Source organism: Equus caballus, chromosome 7 (assembly GCF_041296265.1).
Source record: "Equus caballus isolate H_3958 breed thoroughbred chromosome 7, TB-T2T, whole genome shotgun sequence".
Taxonomy (NCBI): Eukaryota; Metazoa; Chordata; class Mammalia; order Perissodactyla; family Equidae; genus Equus; species Equus caballus.
The window spans coordinates 99,578,208-99,597,608 of record NC_091690.1 but is presented as its reverse complement, the minus strand read 5'-3'; the positions used below and the strand labels follow the sequence as shown (position 1 = coordinate 99,597,608).

General features: G+C 42.0%; 2 protein-coding genes across 9 annotated transcripts in view; one reads left to right on the top strand and one right to left on the bottom strand.

Moving 5' to 3' along the window:
- DNAJC24 (DnaJ heat shock protein family (Hsp40) member C24) overlaps positions 1–11,439 on the bottom strand; it is a 57,887-nt gene extending 46,448 nt beyond the window's left edge. For 3 of the 4 annotated variants that reach the window (XR_011441184.1, XM_070274983.1, XM_070274982.1), the window contains exon 1: positions 11,189–11,323. Coding sequence is in view for 3 of the 4 variants with exons in the window: in XM_070274983.1 (XP_070131084.1) it covers positions 11,189–11,293 (105 nt within the window). In the remaining variant the exon portion in view is untranslated. Of the gene's footprint in view, positions 1–11,188 lie in introns of all 4 variants that reach the window. The other variant, XM_023646573.2, reaches the window with a different exon arrangement.
- Positions 11,366–19,401, top strand: part of DCDC1 (doublecortin domain containing 1) — a 444,094-nt gene continuing 436,058 nt past the window's right edge. For 2 of the 5 annotated variants that reach the window (XM_070274958.1, XM_023646546.2), the window contains exons 1-2: positions 11,366–11,554; positions 15,222–15,286. The gene's annotated coding sequence lies outside the window, so the exon portion shown is untranslated. The other 3 variants (XM_070274959.1, XM_023646549.2, XM_070274957.1) reach the window with 2 other exon arrangements.

The following is a 19,401-nucleotide window of genomic DNA, read 5'->3' as shown; positions in this document are numbered from 1 at the left end:
CAAAAAGAAAAGGAAAATAAGTTTCACTTCATAAGCCACATATAATGTAAATCTCTTCAAAATTAAAGCAGAGTAGTAATTATGTCTGAGCTTCCATAATACTTCACTAACTGTACATGAATGAGGTGTTCCACAGAAATCCAGAAAACTGACGACTATGCCTTTAAGCAACTGTAAACCCTTTGGAATGGCAATCATGAGAGGTCTGATGTAACAGGAGACAGTGTGGAGTCAGAGGATACGTGAGCAAGCCTGGATCCACCCCTTACTGACTGTGTTTCTGACAAACCGCTCAACTGTACCTGAGCCTGGATTTCTGCACTGCGAACACGGGGAAAGCATATCCCACCCTACAGGACTCTGAGAGGGCAAAACCAGAGAGGATGTGGAAGCATCTGTAAACTGTAAAGTACAAACTATAAAATACCACACACGTGCTGCTAATTATACACTTACACTACATACTTGCATGCCTTCTGAACGAGAATACAGTGAACATAATTTAACACACGGCCACATCATGCCTATAAGCGATTGTGCTAAGCTGTGGTCCAGGGACTAAAGACACTGCACTCCAAGCTGAAGGAGGCCAAGACGCTGGGCTGACGGCTCCGGTGCCTCCTTATAGCTCACTGCCTTTGTACTGTCCAGCCTGGGCCGAGACTCCCAGCCTCTAGAGGTATATTACACAGCCAGCTGGAGGGAGCCTTCTCAGAATAACACCAGTTGAAATTCTCTCTCCTATAGTTTGCTGCCCCACGTCCTCTCCCACCTTCTCTCAACAAATAACTTTTCTTCATCAGAGGAAGAAAACGCAGCACTAAATGGGAGCTCATCAACGTCCTTCACCACACTGATGAGTGAGCCCACTCCTGCACCACCCCGTCTCCCTTCCTACCTGTAACAACGGAGCCAGGTCCTCCCTGCTCCTACCGAAAGCTAACTCTTCTACCTGTGCTTTAGATCCCATCCCCTCTGCCTTCTGTCAATTATCCTCTCTCTCCTATAGCCTCAAGCTTTCTCTTGGCTATTTCCCACAAAATTCAAACATGTTCAAGTTTCTCTCATCTTCTACAAGGAAAAGCAGGAAAAAACCTTTCAACACACTCTAGCCGCCCTCATTCTCCTTACCTGACAGCTATGCCTCTCCTGTCCTGGAGAAATAACACTAAATGCACTCTTACTGGGGGAGGGTACTCCTAAGGACAGGGGACAGGGCAGGGCGGTGGGAGGCAGGGGTTGTAACTAAGATAATTTTGAGACAATGAGTTAACAGTTACGCAGGTGGGGGGAGGGGGGCACAGGAAACCAGGGAGAGGCAGCAGCAAACGCAGAGGCACGTGGCTGAGGAAGTCTATCCGGGCCGACGGGAGAACAAGAACAGTCAGGGCTTCTACTAACGGCAAATGCAGCCACACATTTATCCCTGTTCCCTCCCAAAACTCCACCAAAACAGCAGCAAAGCAATAAAAATTAATTTTTAAGGGCAAAGGCATAAATGCATAAGAACAAATCTAACAGGAGAGAAGAGAAAAAGCAGGTGAGACACCAAAATTTGAGGAGATAGAAAACTGGTCAATAAACAGTAACCAGCTCAGTCCATCTGAGCAAATAAAACCCAAGCCTGAAGCAGGAGACTAGAAGAAGCGAACGCACTCACGTAGAGATAGATGAGCTGGGCGCAGAAGGCAGTGAGAACCACTGAGAGCGGGGCTGGGGGCCGGACTACAGGAAGCCTGGTGGACACCCTGGAAGGAAGAATGAGACCTCCAGCTCCTCCTCATCACAGAGCTGGCGTAACTCCCTTCTGCCACAGCAGACGACAGGTGTACTGTGTGAAGACAGACCAAAAAGGTTCTGGATCTGGGAACATCAGGATGAGGGCAGGGTGCAACGGCACACTGAAAACAGGGGAAGGGACAACTGACACGCGGAGCAGTACGAGCCCAGCTCCCACCACCCCAGGCAGATGTGAGAATCCCTCTCGGAAACGGGCTCAGACGCTGCACACTTGGGGTCACCCAACAGCACGAGTGACCAGACCTGACGAAGGCTCCCAGGAAGGAAGCTCGTACCATCTCATTCTTAGAGAGGAGCAGATGACCAAGGATCACCAAATTTATGAAAAGTGCCTCCACCACAGAAGGAGGGTAAAAACAAAAACAAACAAGAAGAAAACTTAAAGATATTCTACCCCCAAAACAATAACAGGGGGCCACACATGCAAAAAGGAAATTCAGGAAATAAGGCAGAGTCCTCAGAGATTAAAAATACAAAAATAAAACTGCCAACAGAGAAAGTGAAGCACAAAGGTGACAATACCCAGTTCACTCCCTGAATAAATACGCACTGAGCGCCTGCTACCTCCCAGAGGTGGCTGAAGCAGGAGGAAAATACTGCGTCCTAGGAGACAAGTGGGGAAAAACATCCAAGAAGAGCGGGTGACAACCTGTGTCAAACACAGCCCTAGAAGGGCTGACCCCTGAACGCTATCACTTGTGAAAGTGGCTTCTGCCTGGAGGAGGAGGCCCGTCCTCAGGATGCCCAGCGATCGTGCCTTCCCGTTCCCTACCCAAGGCCTCCCCCACAGCTCACCAACAGTACGGCGGCCCGTTCTCCACCCCGGAGCGAGTCACCCAGCCAGGACACCACCTCTGTGCAGAATCCCCTAGCTCCATGGGGCTCAGGAAAAACCAGGTTAGGAGAAGAAACTTTGTTTTTTTAAACTGGGTTTGGTCTAGAAAGTTCTCTCCTCCACACTCCATCTCTCCACGAGGAGCCACACAGCACAGCTTATCTGGAGACAGTGAGGCCAGTCGTTCCTCTTTTTAACGGTCGTTTTTCTTCTCGTCTCACTTTTGTCCTCACATTTGCAGACCCCATAACACAGTGCAGTGGCCCCACAGCCAGATGTGCATCAGAGCCATCTGCCCAGCTGGCTAAATCGTAGCCATCAGGGGATCAAAAGGCACAAGGAAACTTCTCAGGGTTATGGAAACGTTCTATGTCTTGACTGAGGTGATACTTACACAACTGTACACAACTACAAAAAAATAACAATACATTTATCATTCAAACTATGACGTTTCAGAAAGTGAAAAGGGGAGCTATTAATTGTGCCAGGTCAATAGGCATAAACCAGAACTATTCTGGGAAAACCAGGATAAATGGTCACTTCACTAATAAATCAAAATAAAGACTAAATATTGACCACTGGTTTTAGCAACACGGATATTGTGAAATAACAGAAAATACATATATTGGTTTCTGTCCCCAGTTTCTGGCACAAGTCTTCTAAATCCCTTAAAAATTTACTATGTGACAGGAGTGTCTTTTGTTCTAATGAGGCGACTCTTGGTGGACTCCTGGATGGGGGTGGTCACCAGAAAGACTAAGCCGTGATTGGAATCTCGGAACTTTCAGGCCCACTCCCCATTCTCCAGAGAAGGGAGAGGGGCTGGAAACGGGCTTAATAATCGATGGTGCCCACAAGATGAAGCCTCCACAAAATCCCAACAGCACGGGGTTCAGGGAGCATCTGAGGTGGTGAACACACACACCTACGTGCCAGGAGGGTAGCACACCCCAACTCCACAGGGACAGAAGCTCTCGTGCTTGGGACCCTTCCAGACCTTGCCCTACGTATCTCTTCATCTGCATCCTTTATCATATCCTTTATTATAAAATAAACTGGTAAACATAATTATTTCCCTGAGTTCTCTGGGCCACTCTAGCAAAGTATCAAACCCCAGGAAGGGGTCTGGGAACCCCAATTTATAGCTGGTCTCTCAGAAGTACAAGTGACAACCTGGGACTTGTGACTGATGTCTGAAGTGGGGGCAGTCTTGTGGGACTGAGCCCCTAACTTGTGGGATCTGAAGCTAACTCCAAGCGAATTACAGGACATCACGTAGGTGCCGCAGAAAATTACTTGACGTGTGGAAAACCCATAATCCGGTGTAGGAAGAACTGTGAGTGCGTGAGCAAAGGAGAAACACAGGAGGACTGCGTGTTTCCATTAAGAGATTTCATTAGCGATCCCGACAGGAGCAGGTCCAGCACAGTGGTGCGAGCGAGGCCTCATGGGAGTAGGTTTAAGAGAGATGGGAAGAGAAAACTGAAGAAACGAAGTAGAGACAACTTGTTGAAGTAGTTTTTGCTACAAAGAAGAACAAAGAGTTGGGGCAAGAGGTGACAGAAATGGGTAGAGAGAAAGGGTACTTTTTCAAAGATGGGAGAAATAATGACACATTTTAATGCTGGTAGGAATAACCCAGGAGAACAAGCCAGACATCCTACAAACTCACAGTTCTTTTAAATAGCAAGCTGAGGACTCATAGAAACCTAATGAACCCAAACCCAAACTAAAAAGACCTCCCCAGCAGAGAGGAAACCCATCACTGTCTTCATCTCTGGCACAAGAGCAGGAGCAGGAAGCCATCACAGACACAGATAAGAAAAAGCGAACTTTCGATAAATTTTAAAAGCCAAGCCGAAACTGGCATGACAACTTAGAATCCCCAGGCACCCCAAACATAGAAACAGTCTGTACCCACCCACCAGTTCTCTCCCAGGCTGTACCAGGTACTCACAAGAAAGAACAGAGACGGGGCAGGAGAGCCAAGACTCAGCCCATGAGGCACAGCAGGCACAAGAGGCCTACTGAGGTCGAAGGGCAGGCCTGGAGAACTGGAGAAACCCTCCAAGGAGTCCAGGCGGCAGTCATCCCAGCGAAGGGAGGGACAGGAGCTGGAAGAGGCTGAGAGACACCACTCCTAACACGTGGGGACCTGCTGCAGCCAGAGGACAGCGAGGAGAGCGCAGGCGCCTCCTGCCGCAGTCAGGGCGCGGGCTCTGCTGGAGGGCAGGCTGCGATCCTGTTCACATCTTCCGAGGAATCACCAGAGAAACCACCACCAAGAAAGCTCAGCTCAGTTTCGGACTGGGCCGACGCAGACGGCCCACAAGCTGCCTCTCAGAGGACGCCCACTGCTGGGAGTACACATGCCACTGACCCCAGGCTCTACTTTCCATTACAATTTTTCACATTCAATAAAAAACAGTAAGACACGCAAAGAAGCAAGAAAATGTGGTCCGTCATCAAGAAAGGATAGAGAACGAGACTCAGACATGGCCCAGATGTTAGAATGATCAGATAGGGCATTTAAAATAATTATGACAAGTACATTAGAGGATCTAGTGGAAACGGCACACAATCTGTGTGAAAAGATGGAAGAGAGATGAACACTACATAAAAGAGAGCCAGGAGAAATGTTAGCTATGAAACTTAGATAATAGAGACTAAGAATTTAATGAGTTTATCAGTAGATGGACACAGCAGAGCAAAAATAAAACCAGTGAAGTTGAAGATAGGTTCATAGAAATTACGCAAACTGAAATGCAGAGAGGAAAAAAAGACTGGGGAAAAAGGACAGAGCATCAGATAGCTGTGGTACAATCTCCCTGTATGTAATTAGAATCCCAAAGAAGAGAGGGATGGAGCAGAAAAAGATGTAAAGACATAATGGCTGAAAATATTCCAAAGCTGACGAAAGAAAGACATCAACCAACAGATCCAGGAAGCTCAGTTAACTCTAGGTGGGAAAAATACAAAGAAAAGCACACATTAGGCACAAGACAGAGAAACTACTAAAATCAAAAGATGAGATCTTGAAAGCAACCAAAGAAAAACGACACATTAAAAAGAGAACGAGGGGGCCGGGCCCGTGGCTGAGTGGTTCACCTCATGTGCTCCACTTTGGCGGCCCAGGGTTTCACAGGTTCCCATCTCGGCGCGGACATGGCACCTCTCATCAAGACGTGCTAAGGAGGGGTCCCACGTAGCACAACCAGGAGGACCTACAGCTGGGATATACAACTATGTACTGGGGGCTTTGGGGAGAAGAAAAAAGAGAACAAGGATCTGAATTATGGCTGCTTGTAAATGAAAAACTCCTGTCAATCTACAGTTCTCTGTCCAGTGGAGATAAAAACACCTTCCCGAAACGAAGGCAAGAAACGCAAGATGGAAGGGAAACAACACAGTGACATCAGAAAGGGGAAATGTGACACACACAGAGGTAACCTCGTGAAGTGATAGGTGTGTTAACTAACCTTATTGTGGTGACCAGTTCACAATGCATACATGTATCAAATCATCACGTTGTACATCTTAAACTTACAGAATGTTCCATGTCAGTTACAGCTCAATACAGCTGGGGAAAAATGTAAATGGACTAAACGTCCCCAATAAAAGGCAGACACTGACAGACTGAAATGTCTTTAAGGCCTCAATTACTCGCCATATACAAGAAAACACACTCAAAACATAAAAGAGAGACTGAAAGTGAACGGATGGGAAAAGACAAATCCTACAGACACTAAGTATAAGGAAGCTGGCATGGCTGTTAAATATCAAAATAGACCTCAAGAAGAGTACCATGAGAAATAGAGAGGGGAATTTTATAACGATCAGAGGTTCAAACTCACGAAGACATGACCATCTTAAATATATACGCACCTAATACAAAAGATCCCAAACAAATGAAACAAAAATTAAGAGAATTAAAGAGAAAAACACAAATCCACAATCACGGTTGAAAATGTTAATGTCCTTCTCTCAGAAACTGATTTAAAAAATAGATTAAAAAATCATTAAGGATATAGAATATTTGAGCCACCCAATCAACATGACCTAATAGACATATATAGAACACTATACTCCATAACCTCAGAACACAAATTTTTCAAGTGCATGGGAACATTCACCAAGGTAGACTATATGCTGGGCCATAAAAAAAATTTTAACAAATTTCAAAGGAATGAAATCATTCCAAGTACATTCTCCACTCACAACAGGATTAAATCAGAAATCAATAATAGAAAGATATCTGAACAGTCTCCAACATTTAGAAATTAATGTACTTTTTAGCAACCCACAGGTCAAAGAAAACTATTACAGAGAAATTTAAAAATATTTTGAACTGAAAGCACAGGATGCAGCTAATGCAGTGCTCCGAGCTGAGAGAGATGCATAGCTTTAAATGGCTACATGAGGAGAGAGGACAGGTGTGCAATCCACCAGGTATGTTCCACAACGATACGCTAGAAAAAGAAGAGCGGTAAGCAGAAGAATATAATAAAATTAAAAGCAGAAATCAAGTGAAGAGAAAGTGGACAAACAAAAAAATCCACAAACTAAAAAGCTGGTTCTTGGCAAAGATTAATAAAATGGATAAACCTTTAGCAAGACTGATCAGGAAAAAATAAACAGAAAACACAAACTGCCAACATAAAGAATGAAAAGAAAAACATAACTACATATCTTACAGCAATAAAAGGATAATAAGGAGATAGTATGAACATTATGAGAATAAATCGGACTTGTTAAATGAAATTTAAAAACTCTTGAAAAATACAATTCACCTACATTGACAAACAGGAAATAAAAAATTTGAATAGTCCTGTAATCTCCAAAAATGATTAAACTCATAATTATGAAATTTTACACAAAGAAAACTTCAGGCCCAGATGACCTCCCCAGTAAATTCTATTAAATATTTAAATAAGAAATAGCAATCTTACACAAACTCTTTAGAGAAGAAAGAAAATGGAATCATTCCCCCATTATTTTATGAGGCCAGCATAACTGTGATACTAAATTTAGACATGGACATATAAGAAAAAAAAATTACACCAATACATCATGAATCTAGACATTAAAATCCTTAACAAAAGAGAATCCTGCAACATAAGGAAAGCACAATACTTCATGAACAAGTGAGATTCATTATCCTAGTAACACAAAATAGATTTAACATAGGAAAAGTCAATGTAGGGGCCGCCCGGTGGCGCAGCAGTTAAGTTCGCACGTTCCGCTTAGGCAACCCGGGGTTCGCCGGTTTGGATCCCAGGTGCAGACAAGGCCGTGCTGTGGTAGGCATCCCACATACAAAGCAGAGGAAGATGGGCACGGATGTTTGCTCAGGGCCAGGCTTCCTCAGCAAAAAAGAGGACTAGCAGTAGTTAGCTCAGAGCTAATCTTCCTCAAAAAAAAAAAAAAAATCAATGTAATTCACAGATTAAAAGAGGAAAATTAACACATGCAAACTTCAATAAATGTTAAAAAAAACCTAAGAAAATTCAATACCCATTCATGATAACTATGCTCAGCAGACTAGGAAGAATTTTCCTACCCTGATAAAGTGTATCTTAAAAAACATACGGCTAATGTTATATTTAACGGTAAAATACTGAAGGTTTCCCCCCAATACCAGCAACAAGGCAAGGGTATTTACTCCTACCACTTCAACTGAGCCTTGTAACAGAAGCACATAACTAGTGCATTAAGGCAAGAAAAAGAAATAAAAGGCATACATATTAGAAAGAATTAAAACTCTATTTGCAAATGGCATAATTTTATTGGTAGAAAATTCTAAGGACTCTACAAAAACAGCTATGAGACAATTTAGAAGCAAATCTACCGAGATTGTGGGATACAAGATCAGTATATAAAAATAAACTATAGTTCTATATACCATCAATCAGCAACTGGAAAATGAACTTTTTTAGAAACATATGATTTACAATGGAATCAGAAATATTAAAAAACTAGAAATAAATTCAAAGAAAGATGTGTAATACTACACTGAAAATCTTAAAATACTTCTGAGAGAAATTATAGATGACAAGTAATGGACAGATATACTCAAGGATTAGAAGACTCAATATTGTTAAGATAGATGTATATTCAACACAGTCAATTCAAATTCAAGCAGGATTTTTTAAATAGAAATTTACAAGCTGATTCTAAATTTCTATGGATATGCAAAGAAACTAAAATAACCAAAATAAACCTGAAAAGAAAGAAAAAATTAGAGAACTTTATGTAACTTTGAAACTAACTATAACCCCACAGTAATCAAGAGAGGCATTAGTAGAAGGACAGACAAATATACCAAAGAGAATACAGTCCCAAACAGACCCACATTGCCAAGACAATCCAAAGGAGAGAGGAAAATCTTTTCAATAAATGAGAAAGAACTGGATATTCATATAGAAAGAAAGACAAAAACACGACTTCCCATCTCACACCATACATGAAAATCACAGGTCTAATGGTAAAAGCAAACTATAAAGCTTCTAGAAGAAAATGTACAATATTCTCATGACCTTTTTAGAGAAAACACAGAAAGCACTAACCAGAAAACAAAAATCTGATAAATTGTATTTTGTCAAAACAAAAAACTGCTCATCAAAAAACATCATTAAGAAAATGCGCTGCCAAGTCATAGACTAGGAGAAAATATACACCAGATCAAGAATATATTTAATTTTTTAAAAAGACACAACAACAAAAATTATATAAATGGCTAATAATCACATTAAAAAGTGCTTAACATCATTAGTCATCAGAGAAACACAAAACCACAATGAGATATCACCACAAATTGTGCAGTGGTCCTCAATGGGATGGGGAGGTTGGCAATTTTGACCCCCAGGAGACATTTTTAGTTAGTAAGTGGCATCTAGAATGCTGCTAAACAACCTCCAACACACAGGACAGCCCCTCATATCAAAGAATTATCCCGCTCAAAATGTCAATGGCGGCAAAATTGAGAAAGCCCACAGCTGAAATCTAACACCACCAAATGCTGGTGAGGATGTGGAGCAACTGGAATGCTCTGATACGTTGCTAGAGGATGTGCAAAAGGGTCCATTCACTTTGGGTTTGACGGATGCTTGTTATACTAAGTACAAATGGCTTCTCACTGCCAAATCAGAGACGGACATGGCCAACGAGGCCCTGCGTGATCTAGACCTAGCCTACTTCTGCAGCCTCCTGTCCCACTTAACTGAAGTACGAGAATGACCTGGTATTAAGAAATTTTTCAATAAAGTCTACTTGCTTTCACTCTCGGAAATCTTAAAAATTCTGAGATAAAAGAAACCTTAAAGCCATTTAGTCCGACGTAGTATCCAAAGAAGGGATATTAATACATTCTTGACAGCGCAATACCTACTGTCTCTCACAATAAACGCTAACAGTTACAGCAAAATCTCACAGATCTATTTGATAAAAACTAGAAAAACAACTGATGAATGTAAGTAACGGTCCTCCACTCTTTTTGCAAACTAAATTAACTGGAGACCACCAACACTGGCTTAAGAAACATACAATATAGGTTGAAAAAAAATAATACAACAATTCAGAAAGATACTGTATATTGATAAATACCACAACTCACTTCACAGAAGAATGGAGTCTGGTGAAAAACAGCATATCAACGGCCTAAATTGGCACTATTCAATTGAAACATAATGAGAAGTATACATGCAAGCCACCTACGCAATGTTAAAAATAGTAAAAAGCAGATGAAATCAATTTCTATAGTACATTTTATTATATATGCAAATACTTGTGCATATATCATGTAGAGAATATGAAAAGTAGCCCGTATATACAAAACTAGCCAGCACACACTATCAACATGTAATCCACATGAACAAGTTCTAGATTACCCTGTATCCTTGTTTTGCACGACGTTTCCGAGGTCCAATGTGCCTGTCACCTTTATAGCCTATCTCTCCTTGGATGGCCCCACTGCAGCGCTCAACAGCCAGCGGGCGCTGGGGGCTCCTGGGCGGCTCACTGGTGCCACGCGGCGCACCTGCGAGCCCCGCACCTGGATGACGCCGCCCCGCCCTCCTCTCAGCACACCCGCGAGGCCCTCACCTGGATGCCAACGCCCCGGCCCCTGCGGCACACCTGCGAGCCCCTCACCTGGACGCCGACCCCCGGCCCCCGCAGCGCACCTGCGAGCCCCTCAGCTGGACGACCCCCGTCCCCCGGCGGCGCACCTGCGAGCCCCACACCTGGACACCGCCGCCCCGCGCCCGGCGGCGCACCTGCGAGCCCCTCACCTGGACGCCCCCGCCCCCCGCGGCGCACCTGCGAGCCCCTCACCTGGACGCCGCCCCCGCGGCGCACCTGCGAGCCCCTCACCTGGACGCCGCCGTCCCGCCCCCAAGGCGGCCCAGTCGCTCATGCCGGCAGCGGCGGCCAGGTCTCCGCTCCACCGCCGAGACGCGGACCCCGCCCAGGGCGCCCCGCAGCCCCTCCACGCTCGAGGCCCCGGTTCGCCCGTCACGTGGCGCGCGGCCCAGCACCCGCGCGGCGCGGACTCACCGTGCGCACGAGCCGCCGGTAGCGCCGCCGCAGCTCGGCCGCGCCCGCCGAGGGCCCCGCGCCCAGCGCGCCGTACGGGTCGGGACGCGGGGCGCGCGCCGCCATCGCAGCGAAGGAGGCCCGGCGTCCGCGAGGCTCGAGTCTGTCGCAGCCCAAGGCCAGAGAGGTCAGCCGAGCGCCGGCCCACCCTGCGCCCCGGCCGCCCGCCGCCCACTCGGGCCGGCGTCTCCTTCCGCCGGAAGCCGGGGCGCGGACGTGGCCCCGTTTCTAGCCGAGCCGCAGTGGCCGAGGCACCGAGCGGAAGCACCGCCCCGCGCCGGACGCGGTCGCTATGGAAACCTGCGCCGCCCGCGAGGGCGCCGAGCAGTAAGTGGGGGCGCGGCGCGTTCGCGGGTCCCCGGTCCCCGGCCGCGCGTCCCCGCAGTGCCGCCTGTGCCGGCCGGGGGTCTCCTCCGTTCTCGCGTCTTTCCTAGAAAGGCTGTTCAGCCTAGCGACTTCTTTGGGACCGTAGCAGCCGGCTTGGACGTAAAGCCTTTTCCGGGCCTCCCTCGCTCGCTCCTGCTCCCCGAGCGGCGTGGGGGACGCTGCTCTCCGAGTGCTTAGGGTGGTTTTCCCGGGGTCGCTGCTCAGATTTGTTTTCCATGTTCTTGTTTATCTTCTATCAAATCTCACTTTGAGAAACAGCCGAGATAAGCCTGAGCACGTTAAATGAAGTATTCTAATCTGGTGGATTATTTAAGGATGGAATGAACTTTAGAATAACAATGACACGGGAAAGTGAAAAAATCTAAAGCAAAAAGCATAGATTAGATTCTCCAGAGGATTCTGTCGCGTTGAAAAGCGGACACCAAGAGCCCTAGACTAAGTCAGAGCCTCTGGTTGGAGTCCTGGTTCTGAAATACCCTCTGTGCGGCCCTAGGGAAATCCCTCAAGGGGCGGAGGTCAGGGTTGTCCTACATGGTGCGGTCAGAGTGACGCCCCGCCGCCCACTCCCCTCCTGCAGCCTAGGCCTTCCCTGTGTGGATAGTCTCACGTCCTTCAGTTTTTATGCCGACAGCACTTTATTTTGATTTATGATTGAATCAGGGCATTCATTGTGTTCTCTCTTTTAGTCGTTTTTTGACCAAATTCTGAAAAGTCTAATCACAGTAACTCAATTTTCCCAATTCACAGTTTTATATTTGTATTTATTTATTTGGGATTGGAAAGTAAGAGATACACTGATTTTTTTCCCCCAGCAAACCCTAAGTTTCTCTCATTGCATTTCGACATACTTTAGTTTGCGTCCCTAAAGCATACTTCAGTTTGCAACTTTTTCTTTTATCTCCCTAATGTCATTATTCCGCTGAAATGATCAATCATTCATTGATGTCATCCAATATCTAGTCCTTATTTACATTTCCGTAGTTGTCTCAGAAATGTCTTTGTATGGTTAGTTTGCTTGATCAGGGTCCAAAGTCTACACATTGCCTTTGGTTCTTCTGTCTCTTAAACATCTTTTTAGCTAGAGCAGTCCCACTTCTCCAATACTACCTTGTTTTTTTTCTCTTCCTGACATTGACTTGTTGAAAATCTAGATTAGTTGTCTTATAATCTGAATTTGTCTATGTATGCCAGAATAGACTTCTTAAAACATATTTTATATGAACTCCTCATTAATCTTCCTTTTTTTCAGTTTCTAGAGCAGTACTGTCCAATAGAAATAAAATGTAAGCCATAAATGCAAGCCACATATGTGATTTTAAATTTCCCAGTAGCCACATTAGGAAAGTAAATAGAAATAGGTGAAATGAATCTTAATAATGTATTTTATTTAACCGAATGTATCCAGAGTATGATCATTTCAAAATGTAATCAATATAAAAATTATTAAAGAGAAAGTTTACATTCTTTTTCATACTAAGTCTTCAAAATCTGGTGTGTATTTTACTTGTACAGCTCATCTCAATTTGGACTAGCCACATTTCAAGTGCTCACTAGTCACATCTCGCTAGTGACTATGGTATTGAACAGGGCAGTTCTAGAGGAAAGTCCTAACTCCTTAACCTGGCATCCAGTTACCTCCCCAATACGGACCTTAGTTTTCCAGCCTCATCACCTATTACCTCCATACATGAAACATTTGAACAGTTGGATCTTTTCTTGGTACTTCATCCCTAATTTTGTTCAGATGGTTCCCCTGGCTTATAACACCCTAGCCCTTTGCTTCCACCTATCAGCTTTATCCCTCCTTTAAGACCCATCTCGTCCATCAAGCCTTTTATGATGGCCGGTCCTTAGAAACTACTTCCTCCTCTCAACTTTCGTAATGAGTCCTGTCTGTACTCCTCATTTGCATGTATCCTGTCCCACAGGGTATTGCTGCACACTTTAAATGCATGTTCTGATTCCCTAACTGAATTATAGGAGCCGTGAGGGCAGGAACACCTGTCAGAGAAACTGAGCACGAGCTATCTTGCTAGATTCTCTGGAATTCCAATGATGTGTATCTACAATAGGATTGTTTCTCACTATCTTATTTCAAGGAGGTAATTTATCCATTTCATATAAAGCTAATATAGCAGAAATATAAACTATGGAGTCAGATTGCATAGGTTTGAATCCGGCTCTGCCTCTTGATGGGTATGTGAACAGTTTAAGTTAATCAATCTCTGTGCCATGGTTTCTTCCCCTGTAAAATAGAAATAATCATAGTATCGCTCTCATAGGTTTGTTGTGAGGATTAAATGAGATAATACTGCCTGAAAGTAGTAAGTACTCAAAGATTAGCTATTATTATTAATGTGAAATATTTGTTGCTCAGTTTTGACATATTTGAACATTAAGAATTTATAGCAGTACTTTAGGAATTTCCAAACGGAGCAAATGAAAGCCACAAACTATTGAGTTGAAAAAATGAAACCAAATTCAAACGTTTGTTGAACTATAGTTTAGTTTGCAGGATAAATTAAAAGCATGGGCAAAAATCTCTTAATTCCTTTGTCCTCAGCATCTAACATAAGCGAGGTAGGCATGCATTAAATAATTGACTTCAGCATGATTGATCGAGTGCTATATCTAGAGTTAGATATAGATATAGCAGGGGTCTAAAGACCCTTGGTGGTTGTGACAGCAAAAAATCACATTCTACTCAATGTCCACCACACATTAACAAATTCTTAATTTGAGTCGTATTGGTAAATTGTGCTTCCTATTGATGGATAATATTCACAATATACACAGTGTACTTCTGCTAATTATTTCTTAATACTAGGATTATATTTACTTGGTTCTTTCTCCTGGTTTCACTGCCAACTCTTGTTTAATTTCCTTGATCTTGTGTATTTTATTTTTAGGTTTTCATGTCAGTGAACTAAGCTGTATTTGTTTTTAAGGACCACAGAATGTTATGGTTATGCTCTGGAATTAGATGGTAGCCCTAGAGCAACTTAGAGTCTACTGGGAAGGTAGAAGATGTACCAGGAATTAGTAGTGATGAGCTTTAAAAAATGCACAATGATGTAGTACGTGTATAGCTTTCACTCACTTATTCATTCAATCATCACATATTTATTGGGTGTTTACTGTGTCCCACACTTTGTTGCAAGAGACACAAGACGGTTGGCTGGAGCCCTCTAGAAAGCTTAGAGTTTATCTGGGTGGACAGACAATTACACAAGTGCCTGAAATAACTGGGAAGTGCTGTGCCAGAGGGAATACAGGTGCTGTGACAGTTAATGCCTCATAGTCGCACAAGTAGAATAAGGCAGGTTGCTGGAATGACTGAGATCCTTGAGTCAAAGTGGGGCTACTCCAGGAAGATGTGGGGAAGAGTTAAGTTTTAAATAACACTTTGACAGAGGGGTGAGATGAATGCCTAGAATTGGAGAAACTTCTGTTTTTCTTTGTTTTCGGCAGATTATCATAAAACTTTAGACAATATCGAGAATCAGCTCTAATGAACAATCCTACCTCATCTTTTAGAAACGGTTTTTCATGTTTGCATTTTTTGCCTCACTGGTTGTCATCACTCTGTTCTCTTTTGTCTTTTCAGTGGTAACCATCAGTGACCCCTCACAGAGTGTGAGCAGGGCCGTGCACTGAGCAGGAGAGACCGAGGTAAATACTTGGTGCTGTCAGCACACCTGTTGCTGTGTTTTTCTGGTTTGTTTGTTTAACTCCAGTTGTGTCCTGTTCTTTCACGCTTGCTTCAGACCACTTTGTGGTCTTTATCTTATCTGTTCCTTTATCTTATCGTTCCTGTCTTCCTAGCTTCTTCATATCTGATGTTTTAATCTTTCCGTGAACCTATTAAAGATACTGTATAGAATCCATCTTCTGTTTCTCCTTGGTAGCCATAATAAATTCCAACTTCTTATTCCCCCATTCACTTCTTTACCCCTTTCTCTTTGTTCTTGTGCCCACCTCTGGCTTTTCTGTGAGCTTTCCAGTTACCTCGAAATTTGAAACCTTTCAACGATCTCTTCCAACCCTGTGGTGATATGCATTTATATGCTATTTTTTTAAAAAAGCATTCTCCTTTACATTTTAGTTTTTAAACCTGAATTTTTTTTAAGTTTATTTTTTCTTTTGTCGTGTAATTGACTCAGAAGAAAGGTTAATCTGAATGATCAAGGAGTGTTAATTTGTGGGTTAAAATGTGTTAAACAGTTGCTATGAAGTCTGTTTAAGTCAATTAGAGAGTATAATGAAGATGTTTCCAGAGTGTTAGGAAACCTTTTGAAGTTACCTAGAATTCACTCGTGTGTATCGACCGTGGCACCTGGCTAAACACGCTATTGCGTTAGGTTTGTAAACTGGTGTGTATTCCAATAGGGGTAAATCGGTCTGCATTTTGTAGGAAGTTTGATTTTATTACTAAGATTCTTAGGTTTTAAGAAATAAATTCGTGATTTAATTCATCCTTAGCAGAATGGAAAACATAATCAATAACACTATCTTTGTTACTCTCATATTTTTTTTCTAAAATAAAATGCAGCTGGACTGTATGATCAACAAAACATTTCTGAGTGTTTGTTTATAAACACTCTTTGTTTTTAAAGCAAAATTAGTGTCATTATCGTAGGTTCGTTTAATACTAAGCACCTGATATAGAAAGGTAGCATTGATAAGGACATGTAAAATTTGATCTAGTCATTTAAAGAAATGATTTTTTTCCCTCCAAAATTATTTGAAATAATATTATGAAACATTTTAGTGTTAGTTAAATCTTCAAAAATTTCAAAATAGTTAATGTTATTATGCAGAGTTTAATGTTGTTATGCTCAATTTCAGTAGTTGAATATAATTTTTGTATAATGATAGCATTATGTAAGATGAATGAAGCGTTGCAAAGTCAACAATTCAAATCCATGGAAATATGAGGGTAAAAATCAAATTTTAAAATATATTCTTCACTTAGCATCAGGGTTAATATAATACTATTTTTTATGATTTTTGTCAGTTTACTAGTCATAAACACATTTAGCATTTCAGCTTCTTTTTGCAACCTTTCAGTTTAATTATTTAGAGACTGATGAAAAACAAGTCTTATATGCTAAGGGGATTTCTGCAATGATGGATTAGATGCCAAAATAATGAAACCACGCAGCTTAAAAAATAAACTGAAGAGTAGATGTTTCCTGATGAATTTCTACAAAAATATCATATTTTAAAAATATTTTAATCAATTCATGGTATTACTTTTTAACCTACCATAGAAGCACCATGAGTATAGTCTTCCGTAGCTCATTAGCAATTTATTTAATGAGTTTTTTGTGTGATAGATAGTTAATGTAACAGACAAATGACAGATTGTTTGCCTTTAATGATTTCCCTGTTTCAGGCCCATTACAAAGCAATTAGAAACCTGACAGCATTTTCACTCTGCATTACTGATCATCTAAAGTGATGAGGAATGAAAGGTGATGAATATTAATTGTATATTTTCATATGATTATCATAAATTATTACCTTGTCTGAGGTGCTGCAGGTGAACAGGAGCATTAGAGAAAGACAGTCAGATATATTAATTTGAAAGACTATGATTTTTTTAATCTTTGTAGTGTAAATCCTGATCTGTAATGTTAGTCTCTATGAATATTAAATGAATTATTTTTAGTTTCTATCTATATTGGGTTGACTTAAGTAAGTTTTTTTATTTCAGCACAAGAAAAGGAAAAATTATTCCATAGTATGTTGTACATATACATATTTAAGTTCAGAATTTTAAAAATCTAATTTGGAAAATAAGAGTGAATTTTGTTGATGTACATATAAATAATATTCAGATATATCAATACAGAGAAAAATATGCTTAGAAAAAAATCTTAGTCTTGGGTTAAAGACAGGTAATCCTGCAAAAGAAGAAGTAAGATAAGAAAATGTAAGCAGATGTAAAGGGAGATTTTTTTCTGGGTCCTCTGTAACAGTTCTTTTGGTCTTAGTCCCCACTGTATCCTGCTTCTGCACTTTCTTGCCTCAGATAGGTGAGGCTAAGCCTTTGATCAGGACTCAAGTCCTGTTGTTACTCGCTTCCCAGCCTTGGACTTGGAGCAAAGGTGGTCCAGAAACTAGATAACAGTCTTCAGTATAGGGAGAACTGACAAACTTAAAACATTTGAAATGGTAAGAAATGGATTTGGATCAATTTCACTGAAGTAAATTAATTTATATTTTGATATCTCTCTAATTGTAGATATTAGTTGGTGATCAATACATACTTAATGAATTGAGTTGAATTTCATAGCACTAATAAGACCATGTCTTGCTTCAGTCCAGCTTTTGGGCCTTTTTCTGTGCTTGGCTCTGTGGCACACCATCTCCTGGAGAGGCAAGGCATCCTAGATCCATCTTTATTTATGAATGTCATACGCTATATGATAATGTGATTATAAATCAATAAAAGCATATTTTTTTCATGCTTCTTAGAAATCACTCTCCTTATTTTATATATATTAAAAGTAAAAGTGCCAGGTCCCCACAAATGAATTCTGATGTTCTGGAAAGTTGAGGAGAGCCATCTGAAATTCATTACATATTTACTCAGGGAAAAGTCAGATGCCATAGTGATAAAGGCAGATTATCAGTGAAAAGGATCAAGACCCTAGCCTTTAGTAGTCCAACTTAATATTTTTACTGGCTAAGCTTTCCCAATGTATTCTTCTTTATGTCTGATGACCTGTCAGGATTTGTTTCACTGGGACCTCCTCCATCTGTAGAGCAGGTCCAGCAGGCACACTCTACAGAATCAGGATGGTGACTCCCAGTGCCCTCCACTCCTTTCTACTGGTGTCCTTTATTTTAGTCTTGGTCTAGACTTTAAGTTGATCCTTTCTATGGCCCCACCAATTCTCCTTTTCTTCTCTTTCCACTTCTAACATAACCAGCCAACATAGCTACTTGACTTTTGGGCAGATTACCCCATTCTTTTGTTACAGGAATGGTTTGGAAATCTTACATATTTTTCCCATGACAGAGAACAGCTACTCATACCTTAGTTCGTAGCAACCTGGGCTGTCCAACCATGACACTGTTAGCAAATCAACAGCTGAGGAAACCAACATTCCTAAGTCGTAAATTGTGAATAACTGCATCTTCTCTGATGACAAGGAGACTCTGGAACACATTCCATCACATCTAAAATTTTTTTCTTAGATAGTGCAGGCTGCTGACCTAAATAGAAAAATGAAGATTCACGTTTATCAGGGCCAGCCCTGTGGCCTGGTGGTTAAGTTTGGTGCCTTCTGTGGTGGTCCAGGTTTTGTTCCTGGGCGTGGATCTATACCACTCTTTGGTGGCCATGCTGTGGCAGTGACCCACATACAAAATAGAGGAAGATTGGCATGGATGTTAGCTCGGGGCAAATCTTCCTCAGCAAAAAAAGAAGAAAAATAGAAGACTAATGTTTATACTTAACAAGCACTTTCACACATTGTGTGTTTTCTCATTTGATCTATATAACAATCCTATAAAGTAGGTAAGGCAGATGCTGTTGTTACACATAAGGAAATAAGACTGGGAAGGGACAGAGGCAAAATTCAGACTCAAGTCAGCTGGCTCCACATCTTTTGTATTTTCTGTTACACCACCTTAGCTCCCATGTGTGAAAACTCTTCTACTAAATGGCTAAAATTTTAGAGATAGAGGAACTTCAGAGTTACGTCATTCTACCATTCCTCCACATCTTTTATTAGATAGAGAAAACAAACCCCAGGAAGTTTAGGATTTACTCC